Raw genomic sequence first — 18,415 nt, forward strand, 5'->3', positions numbered from 1 at the left:
ATATTGCCTTTGAGTTAATTTCTGGAGAGTGTGACAACATTATATTCATTTTCTATGTTGTAACTTTCATGTTTTAGATTTGCCCGATTACCACTAGAGAGCCAGCAGTGATTGGAAACCTCCATTCAACCTATTGAGGCAGGCCTCAACCCTACCAACAAGCTCCATGTGGGAACCAAATGCATTTGCTTCTGCAGCCTTATGGAGGTTTAGTTAAGCTTCTGATTATTCAATAAATACCGTATTTTCCGGCGTATAAGACGACTTTTCAACCCATGAAAATCTTCTGAAAAGTCGGGGGTCGCCTTATACGCCGGTATACGGCGAGCCGGTGTCAGGGCGGCACTTTTTCGAGGGGCGGCGCCGCCCCCCCTCCTCCTCCAACGGACACTAAGTACAGGGGTGGACAGAGGAGCTGCTGTACCTTACCTGGCTCCGGTCCCGGTCCCACGACGATCCGGTCCAGGAAGCGCGGCTGCGCCTTCTTTCAGTTCGGCCGCTCGATGGTCGCGCTGCCGCTCGGCTTCGCCTCCTCACCGGTGATTGGGCGCCAGCACTGGAAAGGCACACAGGCGACCAATCACCGGCGAGGAGATGGAGCCGAGCGGCCCCGCGAAAATCAAGCGGCCGAACTGAAGGAAGGAGCAGCCGCTCCTCTCCCCCACTGACACCAACGATGGGGCACTATTCCTCCCCCACTGACACCAACGATGGGGCACTGTTCCTCCCCCACTGACACCAACGATGGGGCACTGTTCCTCCCCCACTGACACCAACGATGGGGCAATATTCCTCCTCCCCACTGATACCAATGATGGGGCGCTATTCCTCCCACTGACACCAATGATGAGGCGCTATTCCTCGCACTGACACCAATGATGGGACGCTATTCCTCCCACTGACACCAATGATGGGACGCTATTCCTCCCACTGACACCAATGATGGGACGCTATTCCTCCCACTGACACCAATGATGGGACGCTATTCCTCCCACTGACACCAATGATGGGACGCTATTCCTCCCACTGACACCAATGATGGGACGCTATTCCTCCCACTGACACCAATGATGGGACGCTATTCCTCCCACTGACACCAATGATGGGACACTATTCCTCCCACTGACACCAATGATGGGACACTATTCCTCCCACTGACACCAATGATGGGACACTATTCCTCCCACTGACACCAATGATGGGACACTATTCCTCCCACTGACACCAATGATGGGACACTATTCCTCCCACTGACACCAATGATGGGACACGATTCTTCCCACAGTGGGAGGAATAGTGTCCCATCATTGGTATCAGTGGGAGGAATCGTGCCCCATCATTGGTGTCAGTGGGAGGAATAGCACCCCATCATTGGAATACCATACTGAAATAGCATACCATATTGAAATCAAATCTGATCTTTTTTCATTTTTATTTGGTGTGCGTTGGAAGAGGGGTAGTCTTATACGGCGAGTATAGCTCAAACCCTATATTTTAACAGGAAAAGTAGGGGGTCGTCTTATACGTCGGAAAATACGGTACATATTTTAGTTATTATTACGATGAGCAGCTCCCTTTTCTGTTAACGACTGGAGTGCAATGTTCTTTTTTAATGCAACCCCCGCCCAACCTTGCTCCCCGGGCCCTGCCCCCGCCCAACCTTGCTCCCCGGGCCCTGCCCCCGCCCAACCTTTTGCTCCCCGGGCCCTGCCCCCGCCCAACCTTTTGCTCTCTGAGGGGAGGAACGGAGGAACTAAGGAAGGCACAATACCAGCATATCAATATTCAGTATTTCAGTAATAAAGTGCATCTTAATCCAAGATTTTTTTTTGGATAGAACAGGGAAGAATTTGAATGTCCATCAGGTTTTTATTGCGTTTTGCATCCCCATTGTCAAAATTCACTCCCATTTGTCTTGGTAACCATTATCCCTTAGACTGGAAGGGAGGAGAAATCCAAAACTTTGGTATGTCACCAGAACAGAAAATGGAAATCATCCAGTGGGAAAGGCTGTTCCTGTGACAACTGTCTAGGAAAGCATTTTCCTCACATTGCAGTTTCTCTCATGTTCTGCGGCATCCAAAGTACAAGAGATAAAGGCAAAGTAAAAAAAAAAAAAAAGTAAACAAAAGTTATTATTTAGGCTGGAAATGCTGAAATTGCTTGCAGCAAGACAACCCTGCGCCATGAAGCACCATGAACAATGTCAGCACCGACAATCAGTCCAAGAACCTGACTGTAGGAGACAACGTTTGAGCTGATTTCGAGTGACGGGGCTCTTTGTGGCCACAGATGTAAACGTATCAAATTCTAGATGTACAAAAGAGAATGTGTATCCTCGTATGCTTACATCGGAATGGAATGAGGAATACAACTCAGATCACCTTAGGCCAAACCCATACTACCTGGTCACACATCCAGGTCTGTATGTTGTGCGTTTACATATTTTAAAGAACAAAACAACTACATGAGTCACAAAAACATCACAGCTTGCCGAGCAAAGCCATATGAAGCCAATTGTCTCTACACCCCCTGAAGGGACAGGGAACCCTCAGTTTTCCCAGTAGGGGACGGGTAAGCAAGAAAGATGGTTCTAAATACAAAAGAAGCCTACCATCCAATCACCTGTCTGGACCCAGTAATAAAGGGGCAGGGGGACCCCATGTACCCCCCTATGAGGGGGAGGGGATCTCATGTACCCCACTACCTGTCTATACCCAGCACAGGGTGGGGAGAAAAGAATATGTGCCCGATAAGGAGAGTTGATGGGCGGTTCCATGCTCCCCCCCCCCAATCACCTGTCTATACCCAGCACAGGGTGGGGAGAAAGAGACCCCGTATGTGCTCAATAATGAGGGAGGAGGGGCAGTGCCATGTCCCCCATCACCCAGCAATGAGGGAGAGCAGGCGGTCCCATGTCCCCATCATCTTTCTGCACCCAATATTGAGGTGGGAGTGGGTAGTCCCATGTCCCCATTACACATCTATACACAGTAATGAGGGGGGAGTGGGTAGTCCCATGTCCAGTAATGGCAGTCCCATGTCTCCCATCACCTGTCTGCACCCAATAATAAGGGGAGAGTGAGTGGTCCCATGTCACCATCACCTGTCTGTGTCCAGTAATGAGTGGGGAGTCCCATGTGCTCATCACCTGCTTGTACCCAGTAATAAGATAGGAGTGGGCGGTCCCATGTCCAGTAATGAGTGGGCGGTCCCATGTCCCCCATCATCTGTCTGCTCCCAGTAATGGGGGAGTGGGTGGTACCATGTCCAGGTATGAGTGGGGGGAGTGGGCAGTCCCATGTCACCCATCACCTGTCTGCTCCCAGTAATGAGGGCGGGAGTGGGTAGTGCCCCCATCATCTGTCTGCTCCCAGTAATAAGGGGAAGTGGGTGGTCCCATGTCCAGTAACAAGTGGGCAGTCCCACATCATCACCTGTCTGCTCCCAGTAAGGAGGGGGTGCGGCCAGTCCCATGTCCCCCCCCCCCCCATCATCATCTGTCTGCTCCCAGTAATGAGGGGCAGTCCCATGTCCCCTCCATCACCTGTCTGCTCCCAGTAATGAGGGCGGGAGTGGGTGGTACCATGTCCAGGTATGAGTGGGGGGAGTGGGCAGTCCCATGTCCCCCCCATCACCTGTCTGCCCCCAGCAATGAAGGGAAGGTGGGCGGTCCCACGTCCCCCCCATCACCTGTCTGCTCCCAGCAATGAAGGGAAGGTGGGCGGTCCCACGTCCCCCCCATCACCTGTTTGCTCCCAGTAATGAAGGGAAGGTGGGCGGTCCCACGTCCCCCCCATCACCTGTTTGCTCCCAGTAATGAAGGGAAGGTGGGCGGTCCCACGTCCCCCCCATCACCTGTCTGCTCCCAGTAATGAAGGGAAGGTGGGCGGTCCCACGTCCCCCCCATCACCTGTCTGCTCCCAGTAATGAAGGGAAGGTGGGCGGTCCCACGTCCCCCCCATCACCTGTTTGCTCCCAGTAATGAAGGGAAGGTGGGCGGTCCCACGTCCCCCCCATCACCTGTCTGCTCCCAGTAATGAAGGGAAGGTGGGCGGTCCCACGTCCCCCCCATCACCTGTTTGCTCCCAGTAATGAAGGGAAGGTGGGCGGTCCCATGTCCCCCATGCCGGCCATGCCCCCCACTCACTCACATTTGGTACTCATCGATAGCCTCCACCAGCTGCCCCCACGAGTCGAAGTCGGTGCCCTTCCTGAAGCTTGCGTTCCACTTGTTCAGGGTCTTGTTCAGCTCAGTCATGGCTGGGCACTGGGCGGCCTCTCTCACGTCTGCATCCTCCGGGAGCTCCCGGGACCGGATCCCCCCACTGCCGCCTGCAGATGCTGCTGGTGCCCCTCCTCTGCGGCCAAGCCCATCACTCGGAGGGACAGGAAACCCCGCCGCCCCTCAGTCAACCCCGCCCTTCCCATCCAATCCCGTGCTTTCCAAGCCTCATTCTCACCAGGAAACCCCACCCCTTTCACTTTGCCGTGAACTTGGATTGGCGGACGAAAAAGACAAGGTACCGCCCACCTATATATACTTCCAGCACGCCGCGTCGTTTCCCAGACGACAGCTTCTGCTCGCAGCGGGCGCGGTGCGCATGCGCATCGCAACCTAGCCTGTAGCATGACATAATCGTCTTTCTCTGAAGGCGGAGACAGAAGAAGCCCGTCTTGTAGACACGCCCTCAAATATGAAACGTGAATAGACATCAGGAACTGCGCGCATGCGCAGATTCGTCCATCCATGTTTACCTGTCTGGGAGCTTTAATCACGTGGCTCCCCCTCCCACAATAGTGACTGAACCGGCAGGGTGGAGACTTCCTTCAAGTGTCACAACCAGGAAGAGGGCTGCTGTGTGACTGGAGCCTGCCTAGGACTGTGAGAGTGCTGGGGGGAGCTGTGCAGGGGCCCACACCACCTGGAAGAGGAGTCAGGGGCTCCTGGGGTGAGTATGCAGCGCATTCAGCAAAGGGTAGGCCACCTGTTGCTCTGTGGTGGGAACTACAAATCCCAGCAGACCCCATAGGTGCTGCTGGGGGTGGTAGTCCTAATATAGAAGCTGAAACATATCAAAGCATGGAGTGTGAATGTGGTCATACATGAGATGATCGCTTTGCCAAACAGTTACACATTATTATCGTGTCATCAGCACCTTGACCGCCATCAGAGGGAATGAATAACATGACTGGTCTGATTACCTTGTCTGATTGCAGTGATTGTCCCCTGAAATATGTGGCATCAGAGGTATTGGGCTGCCTTCAGTAGGTGTAAGCATGTACGCTTAACCAGACATACGTGTTTGTGGGACACGCCAACGGAAAGCAGTGTCAACCACCCTGATGTTTGTGGGCCCATAAAGGGACCTTATAATGGCAGACTATGAAGACCACCATTGCTGAATTCTCCTTTAGATAATGCTAGTTCCCTGGCTGTCCTGCTGATGCTTTGGCTTCAATGCTGTCTAAGTTGCTGACCCAGATATTCGGACAGTCACATACAGCCTGCTTCTTCCAGGTCTCCGGCTTTAGGTCTCATATACACTGGGCTTAATAAAAAAACACTTTAAGGCTTTGTTTAGACTTGTGATTTGGGGGGGGGGGGCAACAATAATGTGCACCTAAGCCACCCCCTTAAAGCAGAGCTCCACCCAAAAGGGGAAGTTCTGCTTTAAGGACTGCTCCCCCGCTCTCCATTAAGGATTGGCACCTTTTGGGGGGGGCGGGTACCCAAATTTGACAGGTTCCCGCTCCTACTTCCAGTCCGATCGCCTAGGCAATCGGAAGCGGAAGGTGTCCTCCCTGTAGTCTTTTGTGACACGTGACAGGTCCCAGAAGACTACAGGACCATTCATGAAGCACAGCGCTACTCGCACATGCGCAGTGGGCACCTGGTTATGAAGCCGCAAGCTATCACAGCCGGGTGCCCACACTGAAGATGTTGGCCTCCTGCAATACAGTACGGCCGGTGAAACGAGCTGTGGGGGACACACCACAGGACCGAGGGACAGGTAAGTGGCTGTTTTTTAAAAGTCAGCAGCTACAGTTTTTGTATCTGCTGACTTTTAATTTTTCACAGGATGAGTGGAACTCCGCTTTAAGCTGCAATCGGCAGCTGATGGGGGTGTTTACATGGAGCGACCCTTTGCTTCACGCCTGTGGCAAAGTTCACCTAACATGTAGAGATCAGTGGGTGGCATACCCGCCAAATGCTACACATTCCAGTAAATGGGGAAGCACCACAAATGCCCTGCAACCACATGCAGTTCACACGGATTTGGTGGTACGATTGTTGGCAAAATTGGGGTTAAATCAGGCAGAGCGGAGGCATCGCTTCGCTTCCTTACCGCCTGTCAGTATCCTCTGGAGCACAATCTGAAAGCGGATCAGGCTTCGGAGGCATGGGAGATTTAGATGTCTTGCACACATAGGCGTTTACAGGCCTATTAGAAGAGGAGCGTTTACAGGCTGAAAAAAAAACATGACTTGTGCATCCAGAAAAGAAAAACCACTGAACATGCTGAAATGTGTGTAAGCGAACTTAACCTTTCATTCATTCTAGTGGCAAATTATTATTCTGGCCAATTTAATCAATGACCACCCAAACGCTTGATGCACCTAAACATGCCTAATCGCATGTGCAAAACGCAGCTTTAGGCACACTTTTTTCAGTTTCTTTTTCCTGCCAGGAGCAAAAGGCATCCAGGGGAGGAAGAAAAGGTGTGAGGCCTTAAAGTAGTTGTAATCATCCTATGTTACAGACACTTTGTAATACAGTTACACAGTGGGGAAACCGTTATTTGATCCCCTGCAGATTTTCCAAGTTTGCCCACTTACAAAGAAATGAAGGGTCTATAACTACCTGCCGACCGCAGATAGCCGAATGACGGCTACACTGCGGCCAGCCAGTTCTGGGTGGACGTCATATGACGTCCTCCCAGAACGCGCTCTCCTGGGGCGCGCACCCGGCGATCTCCATGATCGCTGTGTCCTACGGACACAGCTGATCACGTGATGTGGTAAAAGGCCAATCACAGCGGCCTTTTACCACGTGATCAGCGTTGTCCAATGACACGCTGATCAGAGGAAAATGCAAGTGCCGGTTCTCGGCTGCACTTTCCTCACGCTGTCAGATCGTGAGGAAAGTACTGCCGAGAACCGGCAGTTGTCAGAGCGGGGATCGGCACCGATCATCAGGGCACTGATGATCAGTGCCCAGCAGTGCCACCCGCAAGCTCCGCCCACCTGTGCCCAGCAGTGCGTCCACTAGCTCCACCCACCTGTGCCCAGCAGTGCACCCACCTGTGCCACTCTGCAGTGTCACACACCTGTGCCCGGCAGTGCCACCCACCTGTGCCCACCCACCAGTGCCACCCACCAGTGCTGCCAGTCAGTGCCACCAGTCAGTGCCCAGGGGTTGTGCCAGTCAGTGCAGCCAGTCAGTGCCCAGCAGTGATGCCAGTCAGTGCCGTCTATCAGTACCCATCATCAGTGTCACCTATCAGTGCTGCATATTAGTGCCGCCTATCCGTGACACCTCATTAGTGCTGTCTATGAGTGCCGCCTATCCGTGCCACCTCATTAGTACTGCCTATCAGTGCCCTTTAGTGCTGCCTATCAGTGCCCATCAGTGCCGCCTATCAGTGCTGCCTCATCAACGCACATCAGTGAAGGAGAAAAATTACCTGTTTGAAAAATTTTATAATAGAAACAAAGAAACTTTTTTTTTTTCAAATTTTTTGCACTTTTTGTATTTATAGCGCAAAAAGTAAAGCGCCCAGTGGCGATTTAATACCACCAAAAGAAAGCTCTATTTGTGAGAAAAAAATGATCAAAATTTCATATGGGTACAATGTTGCATGACCGCGCAATTGTCTATCAAAGTGCGGCAGTGCTGAAAGCTGAAAATTGGCCTGGTAAGGAAGGGGGTATAAGTGCCTAGTAGGCAAGTGGATAATGTTTACCATATGTGTATTTTAAATGATAGAGACAGAATATCAACAAAAATCAAGAAAAAAAACAATACAAATGTTAAAAATTGAGTTGCAGTTCAGTAAGTAAAATAAGTATTTGATCCTCAAAGAAGACATGACTTTATGCTTGCCAAGAAGGGTTTCTCCACCAAGTACTGAGGTAGGACATTTCTTGTGGTTGGTTACCAGGTTTGCACACATCTCAGGAGGGATTTTGGTCCACTCTTCTTTACAGATCTTCTCTAAATCCTTATGGTTTCTTGGATGTTGCTTGACAGCTCGAAGTTTCAGCTCCCTCCATATATTTTCTAAAGGATTAAGGTCTGGAGACTGGCTAGGCCACTCCATGACCTTAATGTGCTTCTTCTTGAGCCACTCCTTTGTTGCCTTGGAGGTATGCTATGGGTCATTGTCATGCTGGAAGACTCATCTACAACCCATCTTCAGTGTTCTGGCTGAGGGAAGAAGGTATGCATCCAAGATTTTACAATACATGACCCCGTCCATTGGTCAATGCAGCAAAGTCGGCCTGTACCTTTAGCAGAGAAACAGGCCCAAAGCATAATGTTTCCACCTCCATGCTTGACTGTAGGGTGTTCTTAGGGTCATAGTCAGCATTTTTCTTCCACCAAACACAGCGAGTCAAGTTGATGCCAACGAGCTCAATTTTGGTCTCATCTGACCACAGCACTTTCTCCCAATCCTTCTCTGAATTGTTTAGATGTTCATTGGCAAACTTCAAACTGGTCTGTACATGTGCCTTCTTGAGGAGGGAGACCTTGCTGGTGCTGCAGGATTTCAATCCATGGTGGAGTATTGTGTTACCAATGGTTTGTTTGGTGACTGTGGTCCCTACTGCCTTGAGATCATTCCCAAGCTGCTCCCGTGTAGTTCTAGGCTGACCCTCACTTTTCTCATGATCTTCCTTACCCCATGATGCAAAATCTTGCATGGACCTCCAGACCAAGGGCGATTGATGGTTATTTTGTATTTCTTCCATTTGCGAATAATCATTCTAAAAGTTGTCTCCTTCTCACCAAGCTTCTTGCTGATGGTCTTGCAGCCCATGCCAGCCTTTTGCAGGTCTGCAATCTTGTCCCTAACATTCTTTGACAGCTCCTTGGTATTGCCCATGATGGTGAGGTTTAAATGGAAGAAAGAGATTCTGTGGACAGGTATCTGTTATACACATAACAAGTTGTCGTTAGAAGCAACTTCTTCAATTGACAGGACTAATCTGTGTACCACATGAGAGCATAACCAGTCTGTGGGAGCCAGAATCATGGTTGGTAGGGGATCAAATACTTATTTTACTCACTGAACTGCAACTCAATTTATAACATTTGTGTTGTGTTTTTTCTGGATCTTTATTTGATATTCTGTCTCTATCATTTAAAATATACCAATGATAAAAAATATAAACCCTTCATTTCTTTGTAAGTGGGCAAACTTACAGAATCTGCAGGGGATCAAATAATTATTTTCCCCACTGTAATTATGCAGATACCATAACTGATTTTGTTTAGTTTCAGAAATTACCTGTCTTACTTTATTTTACAAGGTCTAAAAGTTCTGTCTGTGACCTTCTTTCTGATAATGGGGGGCAGGGTTACAGGACACTGTGCAGAGACACAGTGGGGTTTATTTACTAAAGCTGGAGAGTCCAAAATCAGACTCCCTTCTGCCTAGAAACCAATCAGCTTCTAACCTCAGCTTGTTCAATGAAGCTTTGACAATGAAACCTGGAAGCTGATTGGTTTCTATGCAGAAGTGAGTCTGATTTTGGACTCTCCAGCTTTAGTAAATAAACCCCAGTGTGTCTGTATTAAGTAGTCTGTTCAGCCTGAGGCAAGAGGCAGGTTGTGCTTAAGCAGGGGGCGTGTTCAAGAGGCAGGCTGTGATTGGGAGTGGTGTGTGCCAGAGGCAGGTTGTGATTGGTCTGGGGGTGCGGTGGCTGAACAAACTATTTAACACAGGCATGCTGTGTTCCTTCACAGTGTCCAGTACCTGGACAAAGTGGAAGAAGTACATGAAAATGATAGAGGCTATGATTTATAAAATACATGTGAAAAAAAAAATATTTAGGGTAACATACACTTTAACCACTTCCCGCCCATAGGGCATCCTATGACATTCTGGACTTAAAGTGGAGATATCAGGATGATTCCTGCAGGTACAGGCACATCCTGGTTTCTTTTTTTTTTTTTCTTCCAGCCACCATTTCCCTACATTGTAAAAGCCATCCTATTGTGTGTCCCCCTTTCTGTCACTGCCGACCGGCTCTTCTCCCAAGAATGCAGGGAGCCTGGTATCTGATCCGGCGGTGCTCTGGGGTTATCATAGAGCTGGCTGTTGACCGGATGGCTCCCAGCCATCTCTATGATCCTGGGAGGTCAGAAGCGATGATGATGGCAAAAACTACCCGACATGTAGTTTCCTGCCTGTTGAACGCAACCCTTTGGGCAAACGGAAGCACTGAAAATGCCATGCAATGCAGTTTATCAGTGAAATTGGGGTTAAAATTGGTGACACCTCCTCACTGCCTGTCAATTGCCTGTGAAAAGCGACCTGAACATGGGTCGCTTTTCATAGGAACTGTAGATTTAGACATCCATCTAAATCTACCTTTACTTTTACGTGGTGACCTGGCCAGTAATGCAATTCCTGTCTTAGGTTGTCTCCACTCTGGATGGGGGAGCAATAGGGACACCTTTGGACAGCAGCATCTGGGGTGAGGGTAGTGTTTGATGTACTAGCAGATTTATATGGGCTTGACTAACAAATTGAAGCTGAACTCCAGCTAACACTTTTTAAGAAGTTACAGCAACAGTTTTTTTTTCCTTTTGTAATAAAGGTTTTACTAATAATAAAAGCAGATCATTGTAAGCACCCCTACCAGTTTTAAATGGTTTGCCTCAGCCCTATAACTGTCACTTTGATGGACAGCTGGTTCTGTTAAAGCAGCGGTTTTCAACCTGGGGGTCGCGACCCCTTTGGGGGTCGAACGACCATTTCCCAGGGGTCGCCTAAGACCATCGGAAAACACATATTTCCGATGATCTTAGGAACCGAGACACCGCTGCAGTCTCCGGCGATGTGTGGGCGGGATGATACGCTGCTGTCACCTGGCCACACCTCCGGGATCGCTCAGCAGCTCCGCATCCTCGCCGCTGATTGGCCACCGGAACTGTAGCTCAGGAGAGGCACACAGGCGGCCAATCACCGGGCGAGGAGGTGGAGCTTGGAGAGGAGGAGCCGAGCGGCAGCGCGCGTACATCAAAGAAGACCGAGGGAGCTGCCGGAGCGAGTGAAGAGGAGAGCGGCCAGAGAAGGAAGACAGCTGACAGGTAAGTGAGAGAGCGAGCCCAGGCTGGAGCAGGGGTCAGCAAAGTAAGTATCATTGGTGTCAGTGGGAGGAATAGTGCCCCATCATTTGTGTGACTAATACCAACGATGGGGCACTATTCCTCCCCCCACTGACACCAACGATGGGGCACTATTCCTCCCCCCACTGACACCAACGATGGGGCACTATTCCTCCCCCCACTGACACCAACGATGGGGCACTATTCCTCCCCCCACTGACACCAACGATGGGGCACTATTCCTCCCCCCACTGACACCAACGATGGGGCACTATTCCTCCCCCCACTGACACCAACGATGGGGCACTATTCCTCCCCCCACTGACACCAACGATGGGGCACTATTCCTCCCCCCACTGACACCAACGATGGGGCACTATTCCTCCCCCCACTGACACCAACGATGGGGCACTATTCCTCCCCCCACTGACACCAACGATGGGGCACTATTCCTCCCCCCACTGACACCAACGATGGGGCACTATTCCTCCCCCCACTGACACCAACGATGGGGCACTATTCCTCCCCCCACTGACACCAACGATGGATCACTATTTCCCCCCCCCGACCCCAATGATGGGGCACTATTCTCCCCTCCACCACACTGACATCAATGATGGGGCACTATTCCTCCCCCCACTGACACCAACGATGGGACACTATCCCCCCCCCCCCCCGACCCCAATGATGGGGCACTATTCTCCCCTCCACCACACTGACATCAATGATGGGGCACTATTCCTCCCACTGACACCAATGATGGGGCACTATTCCTCCCACTGACACCAATGATGTGGCACTATTCCTCCCACTGACACCAATGATGTGGCACTATTCCTCCCACTGACACCAGTGATGGGGCACTACTCCCCCTACTGACACCAGTGATGGGGCACTATTCCTCCCACTGACACCAATGATGGGGCACTACTCCCCCCACTGACACCAATGATGGGGCACTACTCCCCCCACTGACACCAATGATGGGGCACTACTCCCCCCACTGACACCAATGATGGGGCACTACTACCCCAACTGACACCAATGATGGGGCACTATTCCTCCCACTGACACCAATGATGTGGCACTATTCCTCCCACTGACACCAGTGATGGAGCACTACTCCTCCCACTGACACCAGTGATGGGGCACTACTCCCCCCACTGACACCAGTGATGGAGCACTACTCCCCCCACTGACACCAATGATGGGGCACTACTCCCCCCACTGACACCAATGATGGGGCACTACTCCCCCCACTGACACCAATGATGGGGCACTACTCCCCCCACTGACACCAATGATGGGGCACTACTCCCCCCACTGACACCAATGATGGGGCACTACTCCCCCCACTGACACCAATGATGGGGCACTACTCCCCCCACTGACACCAATGATGGGGCACTACTCCCCCCACTGACACCAATGATGGGGCACTACTCCCCCCACTGACACCAATGATGGGGCACTACTCCTCCCACTGACACCAATGATGGGGCACTACTCCTCCCACTGACACCAATGATGGGGCACTACTCCTCCCACTGACACCAATGATGGGGCACTACTCCTCCCACTGACACCAATGATGGGGCACTACTCCTCCCACTGACACCAATGATGGGGCACTATTCCTCCCACTGACACCAATGATGTGGCACTATTCCTCCCACTGACACCAGTGATGGAGCACTATTCCTCCCACTGACACCAGTGATGGAGCACTACTCTTCCCACTGACACCAATGATGGGGCACTATTCCTGCCACTGACACCAATGATGGGGCACTATTCCTGCCACTGACACCAATGATGGGGCACTATTCCTCCCACTGATACCAACGATGGGGCACTATTCATCCCACTGACACCAGTGATGGGGCACTATTCCTCCCACTGATACCAACGATGGGGCACTATTCATCCCACTGATACCAACAATGGGGCACTATTCATCCCACTGACATCAGTGATGGGGCACTATTCCTCCCACTGACACCAATGATGTGGCACTACTCCTCCCACTGCAAAATTACAGTTATGAAGTAGCAATGAAAATAATTTTATGGTTGGGGGTCACCACAACATGAGGAACTGTATTAAGGGGTCGCGGCATTAGAAAGGTTGAGAACCACTGTGTTAAAGGAAGTTGATACACCACAGACTTATTGGCCAGATCACCATGTGAAAATAAAAGAAAGAAACCCTAAACAAAGAAAACTAATGCAGCCACCACACCTAAGAATTAAGCTGCAATAGAATACATTTTGATTTTAGGGTTTAATACTGCTTTAAGTACAGTATCAATCTTTTTAACTGACCGATGTTTGATTCCGTTTTTGTTTTTAGTTTTTTTTGTAGTGTCAGTGTCACTTTTAAAAGAGAATTTCTATTAGGCTTATGCAAAAATGTGAAAATTCAGACTTCTATTTGCAATTTCATTATGTTTCCTTACTGTCTAACACTTTTAGCTTTGTGATTTACCACTTAACTGACTGGGGGGGTTATTTATTAAAACTAGAGAGTGCAAAATCTGGTGCACTTCTGCATGGAAGCCAATCATCTTCCAGGTTTTATTGCCAAAGCCTAATTGAACAAACTGAAGTTAGAAGCTGATTGGCTATCCGTGCACAGCTGCACCAGATGCTGAGTGCTTTGGTTTTAGGCTAGGTTCCCACCTATGCAGTTTGCGTTTGATCCGTTTCTGCAGTACTTTTTGAAAGAAAACTTTTTTTTTTTCAAAATGTTCACTCTTTTTTTGTTTATAGTGCAAAAAAGAAAGCACCCAGTGGTGATTAAATACCCCCAAAAGAAATCTCTATGAGTGAGAAAAATGGTAAAAATTTCATATGGGTACAGTTTTTTGCTAATGCGTTTTTGCCATGTTTTTGATGCGTTTTGCGTTTTTAAATTTATTTTTCTTGTTGCTAGGCAGATTAAAATGCAAAACGCATCAAAAACACGTAAAAAACACAGCAAAAACACACTACATGCTTTTCTGCAGCGTCTCCATTGAAGTCTGTAGAACCAAAAGCACAAGTTTTTTGCATTTAAAAAAGTCCCTGACCCTTTCCAAAAAACCCACCGGGTGAAACCGATGAGATGTGAACCTAGACTAAGTAAATCTACTCCAGTGTGTTAGGTCAGGCAGTGATGGTCAGACTTTAGGCCAATGTTGACAGGATTTGTTTGCTTCAGAATGGCTTCTCTCCCCATACAAGTCTATAGGAATGTAAAAGCAGCTGAACAGGTCAACTGCTTCTGCTTTTAAAGCAGAGTTCCACTCAACCTATCAAAAAATAAGTCAGCAGCTACTGACTTTTAAAAAAACAGTCACTTACCTATCCCCCGGTCCCTCGGTGTCCCCCCCGCAGCTTGTTTCACAGGCCGTCCTGTATTCCAGGAGGCTGGCATCTTCAGTGTGGGCACCCGGCTGAGACAGCTTGCGACTTCACAGCCGGGTACCCACTGCGCATGCGCGAGTAGTACTGCGCTTCGTGAATGTTCCTGTAGTCTTCTAGGACTTGTCACGTGTCCCAAAAGACTACAGGGAGGGAGGACACCTTCCACTTCCGATCGCCTAGGCGATCGGACCGGAAGTGGGAGCAGGTACCTGTCAAATTTGGGTACCCGCTTCCCAAAGGTGCCAATCTTTAATGGGGAGCGGGTAAGCGGTCCTTAAAGCATAACTTCCCCTTTTGGGTGGAGCTCCGCTTTAATGTTGAATAACCTTAGAGGCGTCTCAAACTGTTGTCAGGGACATTTGCTCATTGAAGTCCATCATTGCTGATCTTTACAGCTGACTTTGCAGTTCAATGCAAGGCCCACATGAAGTATTGGGGCCCCCTCCTAATATTAGTAGGTGTAAGATGTAGATGTAAAGAGAGGTATCACATTTATACTTGCCTTACCCCAGTCTTTCACATTGCTGTGCATGACGTCATCGGGGAATGCAGAGTAGGCAGATCTCATGTGAAGACCCTCCATTCCATTGAAAAAGCATCTACTCTCTAGATTTTGGCTGATTTGTATTCCCCAGGATCTCACTGGAAGGAATGTGATGTCATTTTCACCTAGGAACTATGGGTGGATGAAGGGGGTAAGGTTAGTACACAGGTACTAGTCGCATCATTGTCTCCGAAACAAAAAGTGACAGAATTTCTCAGTTGTCATCAAAGGTACAGCTGGAATGAATCTCGGCTGGTTCAGGGGGGACTGACTGGGATTTGATCCATCTATGGGCAGGCTGGTTGTAGTGAAGTCGATCCATCGATCAAATGCAACCAGTCTGTCGGATATTTTATTGCAATTACTGCTGGCAGCAATAGCCATCAGAAATACTCATTGTGTTCTGCCACTGGGGAAGGCTTCCCACCTGCAGAACACAATAGCACTGCAGGAGGGATTCCCCCATCAACACTGACCCATAGTGGATGGAAAGAAAATTGCATAATCTATGGGCTGCTTAAGGGGAGATTTTTCAATGGGGACACCTGCTCCTGTGTCAGCTGTCTAAGAGAGGATTTCCTCTCACTTCCTGTTGTGTCTCCAGAACAGGAAGTAAAGGAAAATCCCCACTGAGATACAGGCAGAAAAAAATAATCAGCCGTGTTTTTTTTTTTTCAACTCTTACCTATAATATCCAAAGATTTTTTTAAAAATATGGCTAGGCTCTGCGTAGGTTTGGAAAGTTATTGCTGGGGCTTTTGTATTAGATTTTTTTTTATTTCATTTTCTATACTGATTAATATAATTACTTCAGTAATTGAGCCTCATTCAGACTGGCCATTAAAGTGTTACTAAAGGCTATTTTTTTTTTTAAACTAAAATAACAAACATGTTATACTCACCTGTTTTATGCAATGGTATTGCACAGAGCAGTCTCAATCCTCTTTTCAGATCTCCTGCCTGCCATTTTGGCTCCTCTTCTTCTTAGTGTGTCCCCATAGTAAGCCATTTGCTATGGAGGCACATGGTGTATGCTTGCTCCTGAGCTGTGTTTATGGATCCGTGCTCCATAGACTCAGACATCAGGACTTAGTCCTGCCCCCCACTTCCTCCTCACTGCATTTGATTGACAGCAGCAGTAGCCAATGGCTCCTGCTGCTCCTCAAGTCCTGTGTGAGAAGAAGAGAAGGGATGCAACCATGCACAGTGCTGGATCTATTCTCCCCTCTCTTCCCTTCACACGGGAAAGGGAAAAGACTAAGAAATATAAAACATTTTTTACCTTAATGCAAGCAATGCCTTATGTTTAAAAGATGGTTTTAGCTTTAGTATCACTGTAAGCCAGCCATAGATGGATTTTGGCTGGTTCAGCAGGGACCGGCTGAGATTTGATCCATCTATAGACAGGCTCGTTGTATTGAAGTCAATCCATTGATCGGCTTCAGTATAACCAACCTGTTGGATTTTTTTTTTCATGCAGTCACTGCCTGTGGCTATAGCTACTTGCAGTGATCATTGTGTTCTGCCGGTAGTGGAGGCTCCCAGCCAGCAGAACACAATAATAGCGCTGCTGGAGGGATTCAGTGTTGATGGGGGGAATTGATCAATTTTCTTTCCTTCCACCATGAGAAGGAAAATTGTATAACATATGGGCTGTTGTGGCTACATGGGACTGAACACTGATAAACACTGCACCTGGAGATAGCGCCACTCTGCGCTATGGCTGCATTCAGACTGGCCAGTTAGCTGCGTCCTTTTTGTATGCAGCCAGAGAATGCAGGCACTAAATGTAAACTGTCGTCGTCCAAGGCCGGTCAGAGGCGCTCTTTACAAGTAACCTTTTATATGACCATGTGAACAATGGTGGAATCGGTCGTTGATTTGTACAAGGTATAAATCTGGCCACCACAGCCGTTCGCACGTATTGGACATGGGTCCGTAGTTCCTCTGCAGGGAAGACTCCGCGATTATTGCTGACAAAGAAGCTGATTGACTGTCTGAAAGAAGTCTTGCCTCGTTTGCTAGTACTTAGATTGAGAATGTGTGAATTGATTTCTATTACAACATTGGATATGATTCAGAGGTTCTATAAATAGCTGGCTGTGATATCATCTAATCACATGCTGAGCAAAGAACACACTGCAGTCTGCATGGGAGAGCGCACAACACATCAAAATGATTGCTGCAATCTTACTCATTAGTTTCTTCTTGCTAAGGGGAAATTTTTAGGCAAAGCACAAATCAATTATTAGTGAAATGCAAGTGTAGTTCGCTATATACCCTGTAATTCAGTCAGCCAGAATAAAGAGAGCACCACACAGGATCCCTGGGAATGTACTTCCCAAATCGGCATCCTCTTTTTTTTCTTCTTGTTGTGTCACCAGTCTTTTCAAGCCCAACTCCAGGCAAAAGAAATTTTCCCCATGCAGTAGAGCTATGCCCACCCTGCACGGGTCAACTGCTCATTTTAGCTAGGGAAGAGGAGAATGCATATACTGACCCGATCCTTCCATCCGCTGGAAAATGGCCCTCCCCACGGTTCAGCAGTGGACTGTTCCTGGCCTATGCAGCCTGATCTGGGCATGATGACGTCAGGAACAGTCTACTGGAGTGTGGAGTGCCAGTCTTGTGCTGGGAGGATCGGAGGATCAGGTAAGTATATCTTCGAGCAGTTAATCCATGCAGTGCAGACACAGCACCACTGCATGGGAATATTTATTTTTTGTGCCCAAAGTTGGGTTTTAAAACTTTCAGTGCACATGTGAATCTGAGGTGTGGGAATTTTGTTTGTACAGATATTTCTGTACAGGAGAAACTGTTGGATGTTTGCAGTGCGTGTTGTTAGGAATTTCTTTGCGTCTGAAGCAGAGCTTCCCAGATTATGGAATAAAGACAGTGGGGTGGTCTGGTGCACTACAGCAAAGTGTGGATGAAAAACTGAAGATCTGAGCCGGTAGACTTTGCTCTTTTCTTTTTTTTTTTTTTTTTAGGTGTAATTTTAACTGTCGCTAAACCATTCATTTTTACAGCAAGCTTCCCTATAGATTATATATGCAAGTACAGAGAAGGGCAACCAAACTGATAAGAGGCATGGAGGAGCTCAGCTATGAGGAAAGATTAGAG

At 48.8% G+C, this 18,415-nt stretch overlaps 2 protein-coding genes across 2 annotated transcripts in view; one reads left to right on the plus strand and one right to left on the minus strand.

The window, feature by feature from the left end:
* Nucleotides 1–4,395, minus strand: part of AIDA (axin interactor, dorsalization associated) — a 47,414-nt gene extending 43,019 nt beyond the window's left edge. The window contains exon 1 of the mRNA XM_089685052.1: nt 4,155–4,395. Within this exon, the coding sequence (XP_089541178.1) occupies nt 4,155–4,261 (107 nt within the window). The 5' untranslated portion in view covers nt 4,262–4,395. The remainder of the gene's footprint in view (nt 1–4,154) is intronic.
* A 333-nt stretch (nt 4,396–4,728) lies between these two features.
* BROX (BRO1 domain and CAAX motif containing) overlaps nt 4,729–18,415 on the plus strand; it is a 53,193-nt gene continuing 39,506 nt past the window's right edge. The window contains exon 1 of the mRNA XM_089685053.1: nt 4,729–4,952. The gene's annotated coding sequence lies outside the window, so the exon portion shown is untranslated. The remainder of the gene's footprint in view (nt 4,953–18,415) is intronic.

The sequence above is a fragment of the Staurois parvus genome, unplaced genomic scaffold, assembly GCF_062004578.1.
Source record: "Staurois parvus isolate SC_StPar_1 unplaced genomic scaffold, SC_StPar_1.0 ptg000362l, whole genome shotgun sequence".
Classification (NCBI taxonomy): Eukaryota; Metazoa; Chordata; class Amphibia; order Anura; family Ranidae; genus Staurois; species Staurois parvus.